The following is an 18,598-nucleotide window of genomic DNA, read 5'->3' as shown; positions in this document are numbered from 1 at the left end:
GTTGACATTTTGCTGGTCTGATAGAAGGAACAGGTGCTGCTGCCACTGTCTCTTTCCTCCTATCCCCCAAGCATGTGCACAGGATGTCTGGAGCTGCAGCAATCACCTTTTAACCGTGAAGTACATATATGAGGCTAAAGCAAAATTGCAAAGGATGACGGAGAGCGATGGAATGAGCCGGTGATCTGACTTTGTTGAGCATTGAGACAGTGCTCACTCACCTCCAGACCTCTTATGACCTGAGAAAAATAACCTTGTACTTGTTTAAGCCACTGTTACATTTTTTGATCTCTGGCAGTGGAACACATTCCTAAGTCATATTACCACTAAGACCAAAGTGATATGTTTGAGATTTTATCTGGTGGAAGAAGACAGACAGTGAGTGAATCCACACATTTGTAAAGCCCTCACTTTGTGGCACTCTGCACAGGGTGAGGTAATGCCTGCATCAAGCAATTCCTCATTGGACACTGGTTTCTGGCGTACGCCATCCGGTGGATGGCTGCTCCACTACCAAGCTAGAACACTTAGCAGGTGGAGGGGCAAGATTAGTTCTGGGCATGAGGGTTTTAGATTATCTGTAGGACATCCAGGAAGGGTCCAGAGAGCAGGGCCCAGGGATCTGAGCTCAGGAGAGAAGACTGAGCTGGGGGCATAGAATGGGCATCAGCAGTGTACAGGAGAGTGAAACCTAAGAGAGTGTATCGAGCTCTTGTTTCAGGCTGAGTGGTTAGCACTTATATCATCTTCATCATTATCATCACAGCTAACATTTGCTAAGCACTTACTGCCTATCAATTAGATCTTTGCTTGACCTCATCCCACTGCCTCACTTATATCCCATTCCATTCTCACAGCCGAGAGAGGAAAGTACGATTCTGATTTCAGTGATGAGAAAACTGAGGGTTAGAGAAATCAAATAGTTTGCCCTAGGTCACGCTGCTGGTGAACTGTGGAACCAGAACATCCAAGGAGGGTGTGAAGAAGGGGGCAAAGGACAAACAGTCATGAGGACATCAACATGTTTTCTTTCTTTTTAAAAAGTATTAATTTATTCGAAAGGCAGAGTGATAGAGGGACACGGACACGGACACACACACACGGAAGGGGAGTGAAGGAGAGGGGGGGGGGAGAGACTCTTTCAGCCACTGGTTCACTCTTCAAAAGCCAGCAACAGCTGGGGCTGGGCCAGTCCAAAGCCAGGAACCAGGAACTCCATCTTGGCTCCTTGGGTGGGTGGCAGGAACCCAAGTACTTGAGCAATCATCTGTGGCCTCTCAGGTGCATTAGCAGGGAGCTGGATCAGAAGCGGAGGTGGGTCTTGATCACAGACACTGTAATAAGGAATGTGGATGTCCCACACAGCGATCTAACCACTGCACCAAACACTCCCCTAGGGTTTTCTTTCTTCTTTTCTCTCTCTCTCTCTCTCTCTTTATAAAGATTTATTTATTTATTTGAAAGTCAGAGTTACACAGAGAGAGGAGAGGCAGAGAGAGAGAGAGAGAGAGGTCTTCCATCCATCCGATGGTTCACTCCCCAATTGGCTGCAACGGCTGGAGCTGTGCTGATCCGAAGCCAGGAGCCAAGAGCTTCTTCCGGGTCTTCCACGTGGGTTCAGGGGCCCAAGGACTTCGACCATCTTCCTACTGCTTTTCCAGGCCACAGCAGAGAGCTGGATCGGAAGTGGAGCAGCCTGGTCTCGAACCAGCGCCCATGTGGGATGCCGACGCTCCAGGCCAGGGCGTTAACCCATTACGCCAACAGCACCGGCTCCTCTTACTTTCTTTTTAAAAATTCATTTGAAAAGCGGAGAGAGAGAAATCCCCCATCGGCAGGTCTTCCCAGATGCCCCCAACGAGGCTGGCTGGGTCAGGGGGAAGCCAGGAGCCAGGAACTCAATCTGGGCTTTCCGCGTGGGTGGCAGGACGCCTGCCGCTTCTGTGCGCATTGGCAGGAAGCTGGGATGGCGAGCATGGAACGCAGGCACCCCCAGACCCAGGCGGCGTCCCATCCGCAGTGCCGGAGCCCGCCCAAGTACTTCACTTTCCCGTCTGACCTACAAGAGCACCCCGTGAGGCCTCCCTCCCCACCGCTCTTTGTCCAGGTGGTCTAGGAACTCTCTAAGGACCCCCAAACCGCCCCTACCCTCCCCAAGTGTTCTAATGGTTCTCCAGGACCCTGCCCTGCCCCAAGAGCTGCCCTAATGACCCCCAAAGCTCTGCTCACAGAGGAGAGAGAGGTTAGCGACCCTAAGGGCACGCCCCTTCCCCCTCTGGACCTGTTCTGGGGACCCACGGGGGCTCTTTCCCCTTCAGGGGCTGTCCCGGCTCGGCGGCCAAGGACTTTGGACAAACCGGGGCGGTTGGTGGCCTTATGAGGCCTCCGGGACCTCGCAAGCTGTCCCCCTACGGGCTTCCATCGCACTTCAACCGCACGCAAAGGGACTGCTCACCCCAAGACAACTTTGGCCCAGCCTCTCGCTGGAACATCCTCACCGTCCCCATTCACCTACACGACCGGCCCATTCCTAGGTCCTCGCCACTTTCAACCCCGATTAGTTACGGGCGGCCAGAGGCCCGCCCGTGATTGGCCAGCTCCCCGACCCAGCCGGGACGCTCAGTGGCCATGGTCCCGAGTGGTACGGCGTTTCCCCCTGGCAACAGCCCGAGCCGGCGCTGATAGGCTGAGCAGACCGACATTCCCAGACCCGGAGGCGGCTCCGGAGCGTGCTCATTGGCTAGCGTAGAGTCGATAGCCAGCCTCGCATTGGTTGATGTGTGGGGCCCCGTGCGGCTGCGCAGAGGGCGACTCTCGAGGAGGCGGAGCTTCGTGCTTTGCCTACAGCTAAAGCAGTGGGTTCGGCTAGGGGCAACAGCAGAAAACGGGCCTGGGCCCTGCCGGGGCTTTGGGCTTTAGGTGAGAACCAAAGAATTTTGGATTCCTTTAGGTTTGTTGCTGCCGTGGCCTTGACCCTGGGCTCCGGTGGGGGAGGGGCAGTGGGGTGGTTCTTGAGCGGTGAGTGATCGGCATGTTTCTCATCCAATGGGAGAAGGAGCTTCTAAAATGAGTCATGCGATTGGTCCTTTCCAATCTCTTGCGGCCAATGAACGTCGGGAGAGGGGGGCGGGTCCACTGGGCCTTATTTTCTTCTTCCTGCGGCCGGGCCTCACTCGCCTAGGCGGCGGGGCCGGGAGGGGCCGGACCTGTTCTTGGTGAGGATCGGGGATCTTGGGAGTAGGGGGCTGTGTTTGGCGCGGCGCCGGCGGGAGCGGCTGCGCGGGGAGGGTGCGGGCGCTGGAGGTGGTGGTTAGTAGCAGCTGCCTTTATTGAGTGGTTGAGGTACCGGGCCTAGTATTTGGTGTTTCGCTTGCATCATCTGAGTTAACCACGGCGGGGCCGGGGGTTAGGATCCCCATTGTACAGGTGGAGAAACTGAGCGTGTATCCGCGCGCGCGAGCAAGGTCGCTCAGGTGAGAAATGGCAGCGACCTGATCTGTATTCAAAGTTGGGACTCCGGAGCCGGTGCTTTCGAACCACTCGGCTTTGTTGCTGGGTGCAGGAGGAAGGGTGTCCTGGAACGGGAGCTTTCCCCACGGCCTAGGTCGGGGGGATGGAGTCCTGGGGTTGAAGAAAGAGGGTGAGCAGCTGAGGTGAGGGAGAAAAGCAGTAACTGAGCAGCCTCCGAATGCATGCTCCGTGCCGTGCATTGTTCTAGGTCTGGGCGTACAAAGATGAATAGGGCCAGAGGCGGATGAAGCCCCGAACGGGCCCCTTTCAGGGCCCAGGGTCGGGTCCCAGCCCTGTGTGGATGCGAGTGTGTTTCTAACGTTTGCGGAAGCTTACTTTTGGACTCTGTTTTCTTTCTTTCTTTCTTTCTTTTCTTTTCTTTCTTTCTTCTTCTTCTTCTTTTTTTTTTTTTTAAAGAAAGTCCTCAGCATTGTATAAGCTCAGGTTCCTCCGTACTTGGATCTGCCCTTGGAAAGGATGTGGTCCAGGTGGAGTTAGGCGTTAGGCAGTGTAGAGTAATGGAAAGTGGGCTGTGGGCAGATTTCCTGGTATGTAAAACCGGTATAACAGTATACCTGCCGCGCAGTTTCTGCAAGGTTCATGGAAAGCACCTGGCCGGGAGCACAGCTTATTTTTGGTAGAATGGAAGCCTGGGAGACGCAGGCAGTACAATTTGTCTACTCTCGTGCACATGCTGTTTCCAATTTTGTGCTAGATTGCTGGTGGGTTGGAGGCAGTTTTTTCCTGAGTTATCCAGCTTCAAGGGAGTCTTGGAGCAGGACTGTGATGACTCTGGACCCCAGACTGGGGCGGGGGGGCAGGAAATGCAGTTCTGCTGACCACTTGAAGTCCATAGAGGCAAGAGTATTACTATTTTTGCTTCTAAACTGCCTTTTAGCTGGGGTGGGAATGCACTTGCTTAGCTGCAGGCCTCATCCGAAAGCATTCATTTTGCCTTCTGTTATGAAGTTTGCCCTGTATTGCCAGTTTATTGCCTGTTAATTTTGTCCTTTGAGTTCTGGGTACAGTGCATTTGAACTTGTCTCTCGCTTGACTTAAGGACTGCTGAAAAGACAGCTTGTTTTAGGTAGGAGGACAATTTTCACTTTTAAAATCTCAAGTCAAGCTACTCCTTTCAGAGTACTTTTTAAACACTTAGACATTGTAATTTTGTAACCAGGTAACTCACCTTTGAAATCTAGACTCCTATTTTAAACTATGCCCTAGAAAAGAGCCCATGGGTGGCTGTTAAAATCAGGTTGTAGTATGTCAGCACTCTGAGAAGTGATTAGCAAGGTGTGTATAAGGGAGTAACTTGAAAAGATTAGGATAGAGTGATGGTGGGAGGGGTGGTCAGCTGTATCTTTTGGATGAAAGATCAAATGGTTATAGTTTCTCTTTTTAAGATGAAACAGTGTCTCTGTTTAAGTGAGATTTGGATACATGCAGTTTGATATATCTGGTTCTTTTTGAAGGGAACTGTTACTGTGTGCACTTCTAATCTAGTTCATTTAAATGACTTCTAGAGCCACATTCCAGGTGTCAGGTCTTAATGTTTCAGAAGTTCACTATCATCTACTATTTTCAGCACTGACAGTCCCAGCAATTTTTTTAAAAATTATTTGAAAGGCAGAGTTACAGAGACAGAGAGAGATACCTTCCATTTGTTGGCTCACTCCCTACATGGATGCAGTGGTTAGGGTTGGGCCAGACAGCAGCCAGGAGTCAGAAGTTTATCCTGGGTCTCCCACGTGGGTGGTAGGGGCCCAAGCACTTGGGCCATTTTCCACTTCTTTCCCAGGCGCATTTGCAGGGAGCTGGATGAAAAGTGGAGCCCCTGGGACATGAACAGGTGCCCCTATGAGATGCCAGCTTCACAGGTGGTGGCTTTACCTGCTGTACCAGGACATGGCCCCAGCATTTGCTTTTGATTACATTTTTATAATGTGCTCTCAATGTACTTCTTCAGATTCTTGTTTGGCCAAAGTGACCTAAAAAGGAGGGAAAATGACTTCTGAATCGGAAACCCTGAATCCCAGCGCTCGCATAATGACCTTTTATCCGACCATGGAAGAGTTCCGGAACTTCAGCAGATACATTGCCTACATTGAATCTCAAGGTGCCCACCGGGCTGGGCTAGCCAAGGTAAGGAGCAGTGAGCTACTTCCTCCGTGGAGGCCAGCCCTAGGTGTTCCTGAAGATTGGGGTGGGGCGGTGACTTCAAGGAATGCTGTCCTATTTGCAAGTTAATTTCAGTTGTTAACATCTGAAGACTCTGCTTTCTCAGTGAGGAGAAGCTGCTTGGAATCCTCACAGAAGGGGACCCGCCTAGGTGGAGCTGGGTGCTTTTGTTTTTTGCCCATCACTGAGCTCTCGACTTCTCTTGCTCTCATTTCAGTCTCTTTAGGTGCTCTGACAGTAATTTGGCTTCCCCTTTGGACTTTCTTCAAGGGGAGAGAATGCACTAGCTAGCCAACATGAGTATTCTCGTCCTTGTTCATTTGAAATTGGTTTCTGGTTTGTACTTTCTTCTATGAATTGGACCAGTTATTTTTTCCCCAAGTCAAAGCAGCCCTTCCTTCCTGTATCTGTCACATTAAAGTTTTTGAGTCCCCAAAGATAAAATGGCTACATTTCTGGAAGCATCTTCAAGAAACTTAGAGGAGACTTTTTACACTGTTTATGCTGATTGAATTTCCTGCCATGTGCATGTGTTACTTTTTCAATATGCAAAACGAAAAAAAAAAAAAAAAGAGCAAAGACCTTGATTACAGAGCCCAAGATCAGCCTTGGACCCTGGAGCCTCCAGTCGGCTCCATGTTTGCTCTTAGGTGGAGCTGGCTACTGCTGGGTGAAGGCTCGCACACAGCGGCAGCAGCCAGGACCCACAGTGCAGTGTTACGGTGCATTTGTGGGTTTTTGTTTTGACTTATCAGTTTAAAAAATTACAAATGAGTGTGTTTGTGTTACAAGTTAAATAATTCAGAGATGTGTAAAGAGAAGGCTAATCCTCATCTGCAGTCTCCAGTGCCATCTCCTTAAGGTAATCAGTGTTAATAGCTCCTTCCACATCTTTTTCTCTGCTCACACAAATCTATACACATGCAGTGTTATTTGTTTTGTTTTAAAAAAAGAATGGGATCATGCCATATGTATTCCTGTGTTGTGTTGGTTTGTGTGTTCTTTTTTCCTTTTTCTTTTTACAATGTGTGTTCCTTCTTCTAGGTCAATTAGGGACTCCACTCATTCTCTTTTGCATATTAACTAGCTTAATTTATTGTTATTGGAATAGGTAACCTACATGGATAGGAACAAAATTCTTTTAGAAGGTAGATAAAGTCTCACTCCCACCTCTTTTACCATACTTTATTTTTCCAGTGTTGCTTGATGTGAATAGTAATAGCATATGTCTACGTCTATGTATATGTGTGTGCTTATTTTCTCCCTTAATATAAAACATATCATAAAATATTTGCTAATAAAAAAATTGTATAGTATTCCACAGAGTGGATTTACTTAATATATTTAACTTGAAGATTAGGTTTTTGAGGTTGAACTTTCTTGTAAATAGACTGCAATCTGGTGTATGAGAAAAGGAAACTTTTATTCATGTGTAGAGTTGACCAAATCAAGTAAAATTGTGGTGGTGGTGTTTTTAAAATTTATTTATTTGAAAAGCAGAGTTAGAGACACACACACACACAGAGGTCTTCGATCTGCTGGTTCACTCCCTAAATGGCCAGAGTTAGACCAGGCTTAGGCTAGGCCAGTCCGAGGCCTGGAACCTGGAACTCCCATCTGTATCTCCCACATGGGTTGTAGGGGCCTAGTCACACCTGCTGCTTTCCCAGGCACATGAGCTTGGGAGCTGGATTGGAAATGGAGCAGCCAGGTTTCAAACCCGTGGTCGTGTGGGATGCTGGTGTGTCAGGCAGCGGCTTAACCCACTGTGCCACAACTCTGGCCCCTGTTTTTTTTTTTTTTTTTTTTTTTTAAGACAAGAGCCCTGGGCTGGTAGAATGAGAGAGCATCAACTCTTCAGCTTCCTTTTGGTGTCTACATAAGACGCTGAGGTTGAGAGCAAGTATTATTTATTACCTGGGGCCATTGCAAGGAGGCCACTAGCTGATGGCAGACTGTGTCCAGGTTAGCATGACAGTGTGACTTCTGTGTCCAGGTGAGCGTGGGTGAATCCAAGTCGCTTTCTAGTGAACGCAGCTGTGGGCTTGGTAGCAACCTGCAGGCTTTCTGAACTCTGGCCTGCTAGATTTCTCACCTGTTTCTTGTGTTCTCTACAGGTTGTTCCTCCAAAAGAGTGGAAGCCGCGTGCGTCGTATGATGACATTGATGATCTGGTCATCCCTGCCCCCATCCAGCAGCTGGTGACAGGCCAGTCTGGTCTCTTCACTCAGTACAACATTCAGAAGAAAGCCATGACCGTTCGAGAGTTCCGCAGGATAGCCAATAGCGACAAGTGAGTGGGGACACCTTTTCCTGTCTTGGCATCCCCGGGACTGTGGTCATTGCACTTCAGAGAGCACTTTGTCCTCGCTGTCCTGTCCTGCTGAATAGCAGCTCTGCTGTCCCAGCTTCTCATCCCTCTCTGCTCTGTGGCAGCGTTCCCCAAGTTGGTACTGTGTCCGTCACAAGCTTGCCTGTATTGTTGTCGGAAAGAATCCCACCGTTTTCCCATCTGAAGGAGAATCATGTCGGTTGCAGAGGTGGTTTGGAAGAGCTTTTACTGGATGTCTTGATACCACTCGCTCATCAAAACGTGGCTTTCCTGGTTTCCCTGTCTCCTCTTGGCCCTCCTGACTTGAGTCATGTTCGAGAGCTGTCTCCTTTCCGTTTCGACAGTAGCCAACTGTGGGCCAACTGCCACGCTCACTGCAGTCTCCGTGTCTCTGGCTCCCGTCTGTACAGGCTTCTCTGCTTTAGGAGCGGCTCTGATGCCTGTTCTCCATTGTCTGTCTTTGAGCTTGGTGATATTTCACTCTCATCACACCTCAGCTTCCCAGGGAACGCGCTCCTGTTTCCCTCATTGGGCAGACTGCTCCTTAATCCTCTTTCTTGCACCTTCTCGCTTCCCACTTTGCTCCTGAGTTTCGTGTTTCTACCCAGGATGCCCCCTTTTGCCCTGGCTGCTTTTTCAGAGTATTTCTGATCTGTGCGTGTCTTGATTTCGGCCTGTAGTGTCCCGAACCTTCACCATGGCTAAGCCCAGAAGTCGCGCTTCTGGAAGCGCTTTGCTCCTACTTTCCCATCAGGTCTTGTGCGTGCTATTCCCACTGTTGGTCTATTCATTTGACTTGCCACATTCTGATGGAGGTCTTCCATCTGTAGCTGCTGCTGGCCTGGGAGTAGATTAACAGAAGAGCAAATGGAACAGTGCAGTGTGCCCTGCAGAGGAAGGGCTCTGTCTTTCTTTATGTCTGCGAGCAGTGCACTGGGGCCAAGCTCATTTGCTTTCTGTTTCTCACATAGGTTCCACCAGGAACTTCAGACATCTGTGTCTCTTCTCTTCCCATCAACACACATGCTAGGCTTTCTCTTTCAAGATACTTCTTTTCCTTTTCAAGTAGCTAGACCTGGGTTTATATCATTCATCCTCATAAAGAACAGATTCTTAGCCCTGAATTCTTTTTTGTCATTTAAAAATTTTGATTTATTTTCATTTTATTTGAAAGGCAGAGAGGGATCTTCAGTCTGCTGGTTCACTCCCCAAAAGCCCTCAACAACCAGGGCAGAGCCAGACTGAAGCTAAGACCTGGGTCTCCAGTCTGTGTGGGTCAGCAACTCAGGATCAGTGCCATGATGCAGTTGTCTCATGAGGCAGCTTAACCTGCTGGGCCACAGCACTTGCCACATTTAGTGCTGGTTGGAGTCCTGGTTACTCTGCTTTGGATCCAGCTTCCTTCTGATGTGCCTGGGAGGCAGCCCAAGTACATGGCACCTGGTTTAGAGCTGGCCCAGCCCTGGCTGTTAGTGGACATTTGGAAAGTGAACCAGTACATGGAAGAAGATCTCTTTCTTCTCTCTCTCTCTTTCTCTGTCACTCTTCCTTTCAAATAAATAAATAAATCTTTGGCAAAAATTAAATCCTGAGGCTGCCACTGTGGTGCAGTGGGTTGAGCCTCAGCTTGCTAGCACTGGTTTGAGATCCTGCTGCCCCGTTTCTGATCCAGCTCCCTGAAAAGCATTGGAAGATGGCCCAAGTGCTTGGGCCCTGGCAAATACCTCCCCACACCCCTGCCCTTGGGAGACTCTGGTACAGCTCCTTCAGCTGGGCCCAGCCCTGGCAAGTGCTGCCATTTGGGAGTGAACCAGCAAATGGAAAATCTCTCTCTCCCCTTCTTTATAACTCTGCCTTTCAAATAAATAGATAAATTTTAAAAGAAAAACTTAGTCCCCATAAGTCATTCAACATTTCCTTTTTGACTTTTGAAAGGTACTGTACCCCACGCTACAGTGAGTTTGAAGAACTTGAGCGGAAATACTGGAAAAATCTCACATTCAACCCTCCCATTTATGGTGCAGATGTGAATGGTACTCTCTATGAAAAGGTGAGGTGCACTGGAAGCCTGCAGCATTTTTGTAATGTAATACTGTCTTTTTCTGTCCAGCACACAGTAGGCATCTCAGACCAGTTTGGTGAATGGGTTAGGTGAACAAATGAATGATCTCCCACCCGCTGAAGTGCTACAGCTTAATTGTCGGTGGTTTTGCATGTGACTGGATTTCACTTCTCCCACTCTGCATGTGAATTGGATGATAAGGTGTTCTTTTCAGAGGCTGTTAGCATAGCCTGTGGGTGGTAGCTGATGAGTTTTTGAAAGGGTGGGTTGGATCACCGCCATTGAAATGTGGGAGAGGTGGTGTGGTTTCTGCAAGGAAAAATATCCCTGATTAATGAAAGGGGTATGTAGTTAAGAAGGGAAATATACTTAGAATTTTAGAACCTTCAAACAAGATTCTGTAGCAGGAGCTATTTTAACCAACATTGGTTTGGAATGTAGTGTTTCTGGCATAAGAAACTTCCTTAAATCTGGTTACGGGGGATATCTGAGATTTTTTTTTTAATGATTTATTTAGTTGAAAGGCAGAGCAGCAGAGAGGAAGAGACACAGAGAAAAAGAGATCCATCTGGTGTTTAACTCTGCAAAATGTCAATACAGGCAGGGCTGGGCCAGGCTGACTGCAGGAGCCAGGAACTCCATTCAGGTCTCCCATGTGGGCTGCAGGAGCCAGGAGCTCCATCCAGGTCCTCCACATGGGTGGGAGGGACCTGAGTACTTGAGTCATTACCTGCTGCCTCCTAGACACATCAGCAGGAACCAGATTGGAAGCTGAGCAGCTGGGACTCAAACCAGCACCTTGAATTGGGATGTTAACATCCCAAGCCATAGCCTAGCCTTTTGTGTGCCTCAAGGCTGGCCCCTTGAGATGATCTTTGGATAATTGAAAAAAGTGTATGGCATTTAAGGGACTATCACTCAGATTAATCTCTTTTTTAAAAAAAATTTCAAAGGAAGCCTTTTACAATTTTTTAAGATTTTATTTATTTCAGATGCAAAGTTATAGAGAAAGGAGAGACAGAGATTTTCTATCTGCTGGTTCACTCCCCAGATGGCCACAACTGTTTCAGGCTGAAGCCAGGAGCCAGGAGCTTCTTCCGGGTCTCCCACATAGGTGTAGGGGCTCAAGTGCTTGGGTCATCCTCTGCTGTTTTCCCAGGCCATTCGCAGGGAGCTAGATTGGAAGTGGAGCAGCCGGGACTCAAACTGGCACCCATATGGGATGCCTGCGCCACAGCGTCGGCCCCAAGCAAATTAATCTTAATAGTTTTATAAATTATTGGAAGGAAGGAGTTTAAAGAATGTATTCCAAGGGGCCAGCGCCGTGGTGCTGGCATCCCATGTTGGTGCCGGTTCAGTTGAGTCCCAGCTGCTCCATTTCCAGTCCAGCTCTCTGCTGTGGCCTGGGAAAGCAGTAGAAGATGGCCCAAGTCCTTGGGCCCCTGCACCTACGTGGGAGACCCAGAAAAAGCTCCTGGCTCCTGGCTTTGGATCTGTGCAGCTCTGGCCATCGCAGCCAATTGGGGAGTGAACCAGCAGATGGAAGACCTCTCTCTCCCTCTCTCTTTTTCTCTCTCTTTCTCTCTCTTTCTCCCTCCCTGTAACTCTGACTTTCAAATAAATCAATAAATCTTTAAAGAAAAAAAATGTATTCCAAGTTTGTTGATAACAATTTGGGGGTGGGTAGTGGGAATTCAGGCTTAAGGGGATGAATGGCAGGAAGTTGCTTTAATTAAGCATCTGGGATGGAGGCAGAGACACAGGGTGTGGCAATCCTGCAGTTGGAGGGGGTGGGTAGGTTCCCAGCTGACCATTACAAATCAGAAAAGGGACTTTGCAAATTTTAGTTTCTTTTAAGTTTTATTTATTCATTTGAGAGGCAGAGGGATGAGGAGAGAAAGAGAGCCAAATAGATAGTGATCGACTCCCATCTGCTGGTTCACTCCTCAAATGCCCACAACAGCCTTGTCTGGGCCAGACTGAAGCTGGGTACAGGAACTCCATTCAGGTCTCCCAGGTGGGTGGCAGGAACCCAAGTACTTGAGCCATCACCTGCTGCCTCCCAGATGCATCAGCAGGGAGCTGGATCAGAAATGGAGGTGGGACTGTGTTCCTAGGCACTCTGATTTGGGATGAGGGTGTCCCAAGCAGTGGCTTAACCTATTGCGCCATGATGCCTGCCCCATCCATACTATCTTGACATTATTACGTGGGTTTCTCAGATGTAACAGCTCAGATGTGACCTTCTCTATGATGTTTAGGTTTGGGGCCTTCATTCATATTCAGACGTAATTTGTCTTTGATTTCCTTTGCAGCACGTTGATGAGTGGAATATTGGCCGGCTGAAAACAATCCTGGACTTGGTGGAAAAGGAGAGCGGGATCACTATTGAGGGTGTGAACACCCCATACCTGTACTTCGGCATGTGGAAGACATCCTTTGCCTGGCACACCGAAGACATGGACTTATACAGCATCAACTACTTGCACTTTGGAGAACCAAAGTCCTGGTAAAGACAGCCTGTGGTTGTACTTGGCTTCTCATGCTGGAGCAGGGCTGCTCACCACCAGCGCCCCTGGGGAACTCCCAGGGTTTTGTCCTGATGCCCATCAGTAGGCTTGGGGAGGGGCTGGCACTGCACATTGCAAACCAGTGTGTCCTCTCCCTGCACTCTCCGGCTCTCAGTCTGGGCCTTGTGGTGAAGGTGCTGCAGAGGATAGCAAGGAATGAGCTGGAGGAGGCACCTGCCCTCACATGGTCAGGTGATGGTCCAGGAGATGCCAAGGAGGAAGTGTGGGACGTGGTGATGTGTGTAGCCAGGCTCTGATGGAGAAGTCTGGGGTGGGAACTCAGGAATCGTCCTTAGAGGAAGTCACCTCCAGTGGAATGGTGGTGGGTTTCAGAGTGGAGACTGAGGGACGTGTCTGCCAGTTGGAACACAGGCTATTTGGTTGAGCAAGAGCATGCTGCATTTGGGGAGCCGTGGGACATCTGCTGTGTACAGGAGGAGAGGCAGTGCGGACGCCGGAGGGGGCGCTGTGGCTGGCTGGGAGCTCTGCCATCCGTTTCCTTTCCTGGGGATTTTCCTTCTGTCAAGTGTTTTCCAGTCTCTAATCTTGGGGGTACTTTTGAGTCTGTGGTTACCCCCTATTTTCTTCTTTGTGGCTAGACTTGTAGATCCTGTGAATGTAGCTTCTTTTTCCTTCACCATTGTTTGTTCCAAAATTCCCTGACAGGGAGTTTCTGTTCTTCCAATAAGAGAAGGTTTTCTGATTGTCACAGTCACGTGTTTGTCCTCTAGGGACTTCTGCACAGAGTTGCCTGACATGTCCCACAGTCCTTTAGGTGACATTTTTTTTTTTTTTTTGACAGGCAGAGTGGATAGTGAGAGAGAAAGGTCTTCCTTTTGCCGTTGGTTCACCCTCCAATGGCCGCCACAGCTGGCGCGCTGTGGCTGGCGCACCGCACTGATCCGAAGGCAGGAGCCAGGTGCTTATCCTGGTCTCCCATGGGGTGCAGGGCCCAAGGACCTGGGCCATCCTCCACTGCACTCCCACGCCACAGCAGAGCTGGTCTGGAAGAAGGGCAACCGGGACAGAATCCGGTGCCCCTACTGGGACTAGAACCTGGTGTGCCGGCGCTGCAAGGTGGAGGATTAGCCTATTGAGCCACGGCACTAGCCCTTTATGTGACATTTTTCTGAATACCCCTTCTCTATTTTGTTTCACAGTGAAGCTGTTTGGGATGGGAAGTTTTGGTTGTTGTGGGATAATCTTGAGAATAGATTATAAAAGTTAAAATTACTGTGAGTTTCAGAATATGAAATTTAAAGGTTTTTGCAAAAGCTTTCAATATGAAATCCCAGGAATTCTTTTTTGGATTTTTTTTGAAGTTTTTTTTCTTTTCCTTTTTTGGAAGATTTTGTTTGCCAGAGCAACAGGGAAAGAGAATTTTCCATCTGATGCTTTACTCCCTAAATGGCTGCAATGGCCAGGGCTGGGCCAGGCCAAAGCCAGGAGCCTGGAACTGCATCCAAGTCTCCTACATGGGTGGTAGGGATCCATACCTTACTGCTTTTCCCAGATGTATTAGCAGGGAGTTGGAGCAGAAGTGGAGCAGCCGGGACTCAACATAGGATGCTGGCATCCCAGGTGGCAGCCTAGCCTGCTGTGCCATCATGCCAGCCCCTCAACTACTCGAGTTACCACCTGCTGCCTTCCAGGATCTCACTAGCAGGAAGCTGGATTGGAAGTGGAGTAGTTGATACTCAAACCAGGTGCTCGAGTATGGGGTGCAGATGTCCCATAGGGCAACTTAACCCACTGCTTCATGAAGAGCAGTTTCTGTGGTGTCTAGACACCTACCGGGTGCAGGAGTAATTAACCACTGAGTAATCAGTATAGCTGTTAGGAAGCTGAGGGGAAAATAGCTCCATGTACAGACATAGTTAGGATCTCTAATCCATCCGTACCTTGTTTTCCATTCTTTGTCTATCCTACCCCCATTTAGGCCTTGCAAGCTCTGCCAGGCTGAGGTTATGTAATGCCATCCTCCTCCCCACCCTGACTTGCGTTTTATTACATGAAAAGCATTATACAGGAGAGAAACATTGTGCACCTAAATTCTAGCTCATGGTGAATATTCAATAAATGTCTTCTTAAGCCCTTGAATATAGAAGAAATAAATTTACTCAACCATTGCGTGGGCTCCCTACTTGGCTTGTTCAAGCTAATATTTTGTTTCTCCAGATTGATTTCTGGTGGTTGGGAATTGCGAGCTCTGCTCTCTCCAGGTGTTTTGAGAATGGGAGCCCCTTAGCCTGCATCTATGTTCTCATGTGCTTGCAGGTACTCTGTCCCACCTGAGCACGGGAAGCGACTGGAGCGCCTGGCCAAAGGTACTGTGTCTCCCACATGCTGCACTTGTGGCTCTAAAGCATCCGTTCTCTGCGGTCAGGTTCTCGCGAGGCCTCTTGCAGGCCTGCAGGAGGGGGTGAGTGGGAGCGGCCTCAGCAGAGCTGCTGCAGTCAGCCTTCCGCTGCTCTGGCCCGACCAGGGACTTGGGCTGTCCTCGCCTTGGCCTTGCCAGACCTGAGTTGATTTGGCTGGGGATAATATACCAATCCTGTTGGACCTGGTTCTTCTGCCAAAAACAATCAAAATTGAACTATTTCATGTTCTGATTCTCTTTAGATTTGTTCTTCTCTGGTAAACTTGTACTTTTGGTAGATTTGTGTCTGTAGAGAGCCTGCTTCCAGGAATCCTGGGTAGACTGTCCAGTTTCCAAACTGTAAGAACAGAAGCAACTGGGGTGTCTCAATGCCCCCAATAGAATTGGATCACCCATGCGTCCTGCATGGGTGAGAGCCCAGGGGCTCCCTTCAGAATTAAAGGATGCATGCTGGTCACAGTGGTGCCTCCCCCTTATCGTCCAGAGTGGGGCACAGGGATTGCTGAGCTAGTGTGGAGCCTTGTGCTAACCTATTCCCATTTTTAAATAACCAGGCTTCTTCCCAGGAAGTGCTCAAAGCTGTGAGGCTTTTCTCCGCCATAAGATGACCCTGATTTCCCCTTTGATGCTGAAGAAGTACGGCATTCCATTTGACAAGGTGAGCTGCTCAGACACACGGAAGCCTGTAGGCTTGCAGAGGAGCCAGCTTTGCCGGCTCTGCTTCCCGGGGTTTACTGCGTTGTCACTCAGCTACACGGGCTCACAGCACTGTGATCTGAGGGAGGAGTCAGAGCCCCTGAACAGTGAGAACTTGGAGAAATGTTAGCGATAGTCCTGGCACCTGCTAGGCGAGGTGTCTACAAGTCTGCCTGCCTGCCTGCCTGCCTGCCTTCCTTCCTTCCTTCCTTCCTTAAATATTTATTTGAGAGGCAGAGAGAGAGAGAGAGAGAAAGAGGTCTTCCATCTGCTGGTTCACTTCCCAAGTGGCTGCAATGGCCAGAGCTGTGCTGATCCAAAGCCAGGAGCTTCCTCTGGGTCTCCCAGATGGGTGCAGGGGCCCAGGGACTTGGGCGATCATCCACTGCTTTCCCAAGCCATAGCAGAGAGCTGGATTGGAAGTGGAGCACTCCGCCAGAACTCGAACCCATGTGGGATGTGCCCAAACAGGATGCCGGTACTTCAGGCAGTGGCTTTACCTGCTACGCCACAGCGCCGGCCCCATGGTGTCTACATTTCACAGCAGGCCCAAGACCCCTGTGCTTTGTGACCTATCCTTGGTTGCTCAGCTAAGTTGTGACAGAGCCAGAGCTTAGAATTCCAGGTGTGCAGACTTCTGCCATTCGTGCAGTTACTGCAGTTCTGTTCTTGTCCAGGTGACTCAAGAAGCTGGAGAATTTATGATCACTTTTCCTTATGGCTACCACGCCGGCTTTAACCACGGCTTCAACTGTGCGGAGTCCACCAATTTTGCTACCCGCCGGTGGATTGAGTACGGCAAGCAAGCTGTGCTGGTAAGTCCACTTGCTTCCTTTCTGCAACACCGTGACTGGAGGTGTCTGGGTGATCAGCATCTTGTTGGTGCTTGGAACATTTCCTTGAACTGCTGGGATTTGGAATCCGTCATGGGAATGTGTAAAAGTGGCAATATTTTGTGTTGATAAAGACTACAACACGTGTAGAGTGAGGTTGCATGCCTAAGTCCATTAGGTGTTAAAATCACACCCACTCACATCCATCTTTCTTGCTTTAGCCACTCTGAGAATTTCTCTTTTGAGAAACTCTTATTTTTATTTTGGGTCCCGCAGCAGGGCTGGACCCTTTGTGGGGAGCTTGCTGGTGTGGTCCTGGCTCGAGGAGATGTCCAAGGGCAGGCGAAAGTTGACCATCCTGGGTCCTAAGTGCAAGGGCACTGCCCTCAGTCTGTGGGCCCAAACAGTTTGCTTTCAAACCTTCCTGTGCTTTTTTCCACTCCGAGGGAGGAGGGAGGTGGGAGATGGGAAGAGGGAGATGGAAGGAGAGTGGTGGGAGGTGGGCCCAGGGCCAAGGTGGCAGCAGTGCAGGTGTGCTCACCTGAGCTCTCCTGGCTCCCTGCGACAGTGCTCCTGCAGAAAGGACATGGTGAAAATCTCCATGGATGTGTTTGTGAGGAAGTTCCAGCCGGAAAGGTACAAACTCTGGAAGGCTGGGAAGGATAGCACTGTCATCGACCACACTCTGCCCACGCCAGAGGCAGCTGAGTTTCTGAAGGAGAGTGAACTGCCCCCAAGAGCTGGGCAGCCAGAGGAGTGCCTGGAGGAGGACATGGAAGGGCTGGAAGATGGAGAGGAGGGAGACCTTAAGAGGAGGTAACCGAGCCGCACTTTGGGGCAGCAATGTCTGGGCGGTCCTCATGGCCACCGAGAGGCCGTTTCTAAGTTGGGTGTCTGAGCCACAGCCGAGGGAGTTTGCTTCTCCGTGCAGGCTCCGGAAATCTCAGGGCCAGGGTTTCCTTGTGCCCTGAGCCAGGAACGGGAGCACCTGTAGGAGGCCTGTAGTCTGCCTGTCCCATATGATGCAGGACAGGAGGGTAGGGCACTCTCCGTGCCAGGAAAGTCAGGTCTTCCCACTGTCCCGGCTGAGTGTGTGGTGGCAGGCATGAGACTCACAGGGGCAGAAGGATCCTATGATTGATGTCTGCCCGTGTCGTCCTGTGCTGGGCTGGGGGACCTGGACTCTGAGCAGAGTTTATCCTTGGCCATGTGGGAAAGAAAGAGGAGCACTGACTGGGAGCCTGTCTAGACTGAGGACTCTGTACACTTCTTCCAGCTCCTCCCAGGCAGTGTGTGAGGTGGGTGGGGATCCTGTTTTCTAGATGGTACAAGAAGCTGAGAGAAGTGAAACGTTTTGTCTCGGGTCACACTCATACTAGGTGGCCCTGAGATTCGCCTGGCTGGTGCTACCCATTCATTTTGGCTGTGTGTGGATGTGTTTGTGTAAGTGGATGGGTATGTGGGCTCTTAAGGGTCTGCCTTCTCCTTGCAGCCTGGCCAAGCACCGTATAGGGACAAAGCGGCACCGAGTTTGTCTTGAAATACCACAGGAGGTGAGTCAGAGCGAGCTCTTCCCCAAGGAGGAGCTGAGCCCCGGCCAGTACGAGATGACCGAGTGCCAGGCTGCCCTCGCCCCGGTGAGGCCCACCCACAGCTCCGTGCGGCAGGTGGAGGATGGCCTGACCTTCCCAGGTGAGTCACCAGCCCTCACTGCTGCCTGTCTGTGTGCCAGGCCGTGCTGAGTACAGGGTTGGAGATACAAAGGGGAGAGGCGGGTACATGAGCAGGTGGCTTAGAGTGGGAGGAAGGCTCAGGTTAGGGGCCTGCAAGGCCTCCTGGGTGTCTGGGGAAAGGCTCACACCTCTGCCTGGTGAAAGGTCAGGTTGGGGTGAAGGTGACTCTTCCAAAGAGAGATGGGGGAGGAGAGGAGCCGCCCGAGAGCAGGAGCTGGGCAAAGCGGGCAGATGGGTACCAGCAGGAGCCCCTTGCGCGTCTGCAGTGATCTGTGGTGATTTGCATGCGAGGGGTGGGGAT

General features: G+C 50.1%; 1 protein-coding gene and 1 long non-coding RNA gene across 3 annotated transcripts in view; one reads left to right on the top strand and one right to left on the bottom strand.

Moving 5' to 3' along the window:
• Window positions 1–1,024: 1,024 nt before the first annotated feature.
• LOC127493465 (uncharacterized) lies at window positions 1,025–2,700 on the bottom strand. The gene is made up of 2 exons (XR_007923655.2): window positions 2,456–2,700; window positions 1,025–1,675 (listed from the first exon to the last, which is right to left on the bottom strand). It is a non-coding gene; the product is annotated as an uncharacterized lncRNA (long non-coding RNA).
• Window positions 2,701–2,765: 65 nt separating this feature from the next.
• The window catches only part of KDM4A (lysine demethylase 4A), a 47,277-nt gene continuing 31,444 nt past the window's right edge, over window positions 2,766–18,598 (top strand). The window contains exons 1-10 of one of the 2 annotated variants that reach the window (XM_008265389.4): window positions 2,766–2,919; window positions 5,480–5,655; window positions 7,809–7,984; window positions 9,959–10,073; window positions 12,401–12,594; window positions 14,933–14,982; window positions 15,590–15,693; window positions 16,409–16,546; window positions 17,133–17,380; window positions 18,057–18,256. In XM_008265389.4, the coding sequence (XP_008263611.1) occupies window positions 5,518–5,655; window positions 7,809–7,984; window positions 9,959–10,073; window positions 12,401–12,594; window positions 14,933–14,982; window positions 15,590–15,693; window positions 16,409–16,546; window positions 17,133–17,380; window positions 18,057–18,256 (1,363 nt within the window). In that variant the 5' untranslated portion in view covers window positions 2,766–2,919; window positions 5,480–5,517. Of the gene's footprint in view, window positions 2,920–3,104; window positions 3,216–5,479; window positions 5,656–7,808; window positions 7,985–9,958; window positions 10,074–12,400; window positions 12,595–14,932; window positions 14,983–15,589; window positions 15,694–16,408; window positions 16,547–17,132; window positions 17,381–18,056; window positions 18,257–18,598 lie in introns of those variants that run through there. The other variant, XM_002715165.5, reaches the window with a different exon arrangement.

Source organism: Oryctolagus cuniculus, chromosome 7, assembly GCF_964237555.1.
Source record: "Oryctolagus cuniculus chromosome 7, mOryCun1.1, whole genome shotgun sequence".
Taxonomy (NCBI): domain Eukaryota; kingdom Metazoa; phylum Chordata; class Mammalia; order Lagomorpha; family Leporidae; genus Oryctolagus; species Oryctolagus cuniculus.
This window is presented reverse-complemented; position numbering and strand designations above follow the sequence as displayed.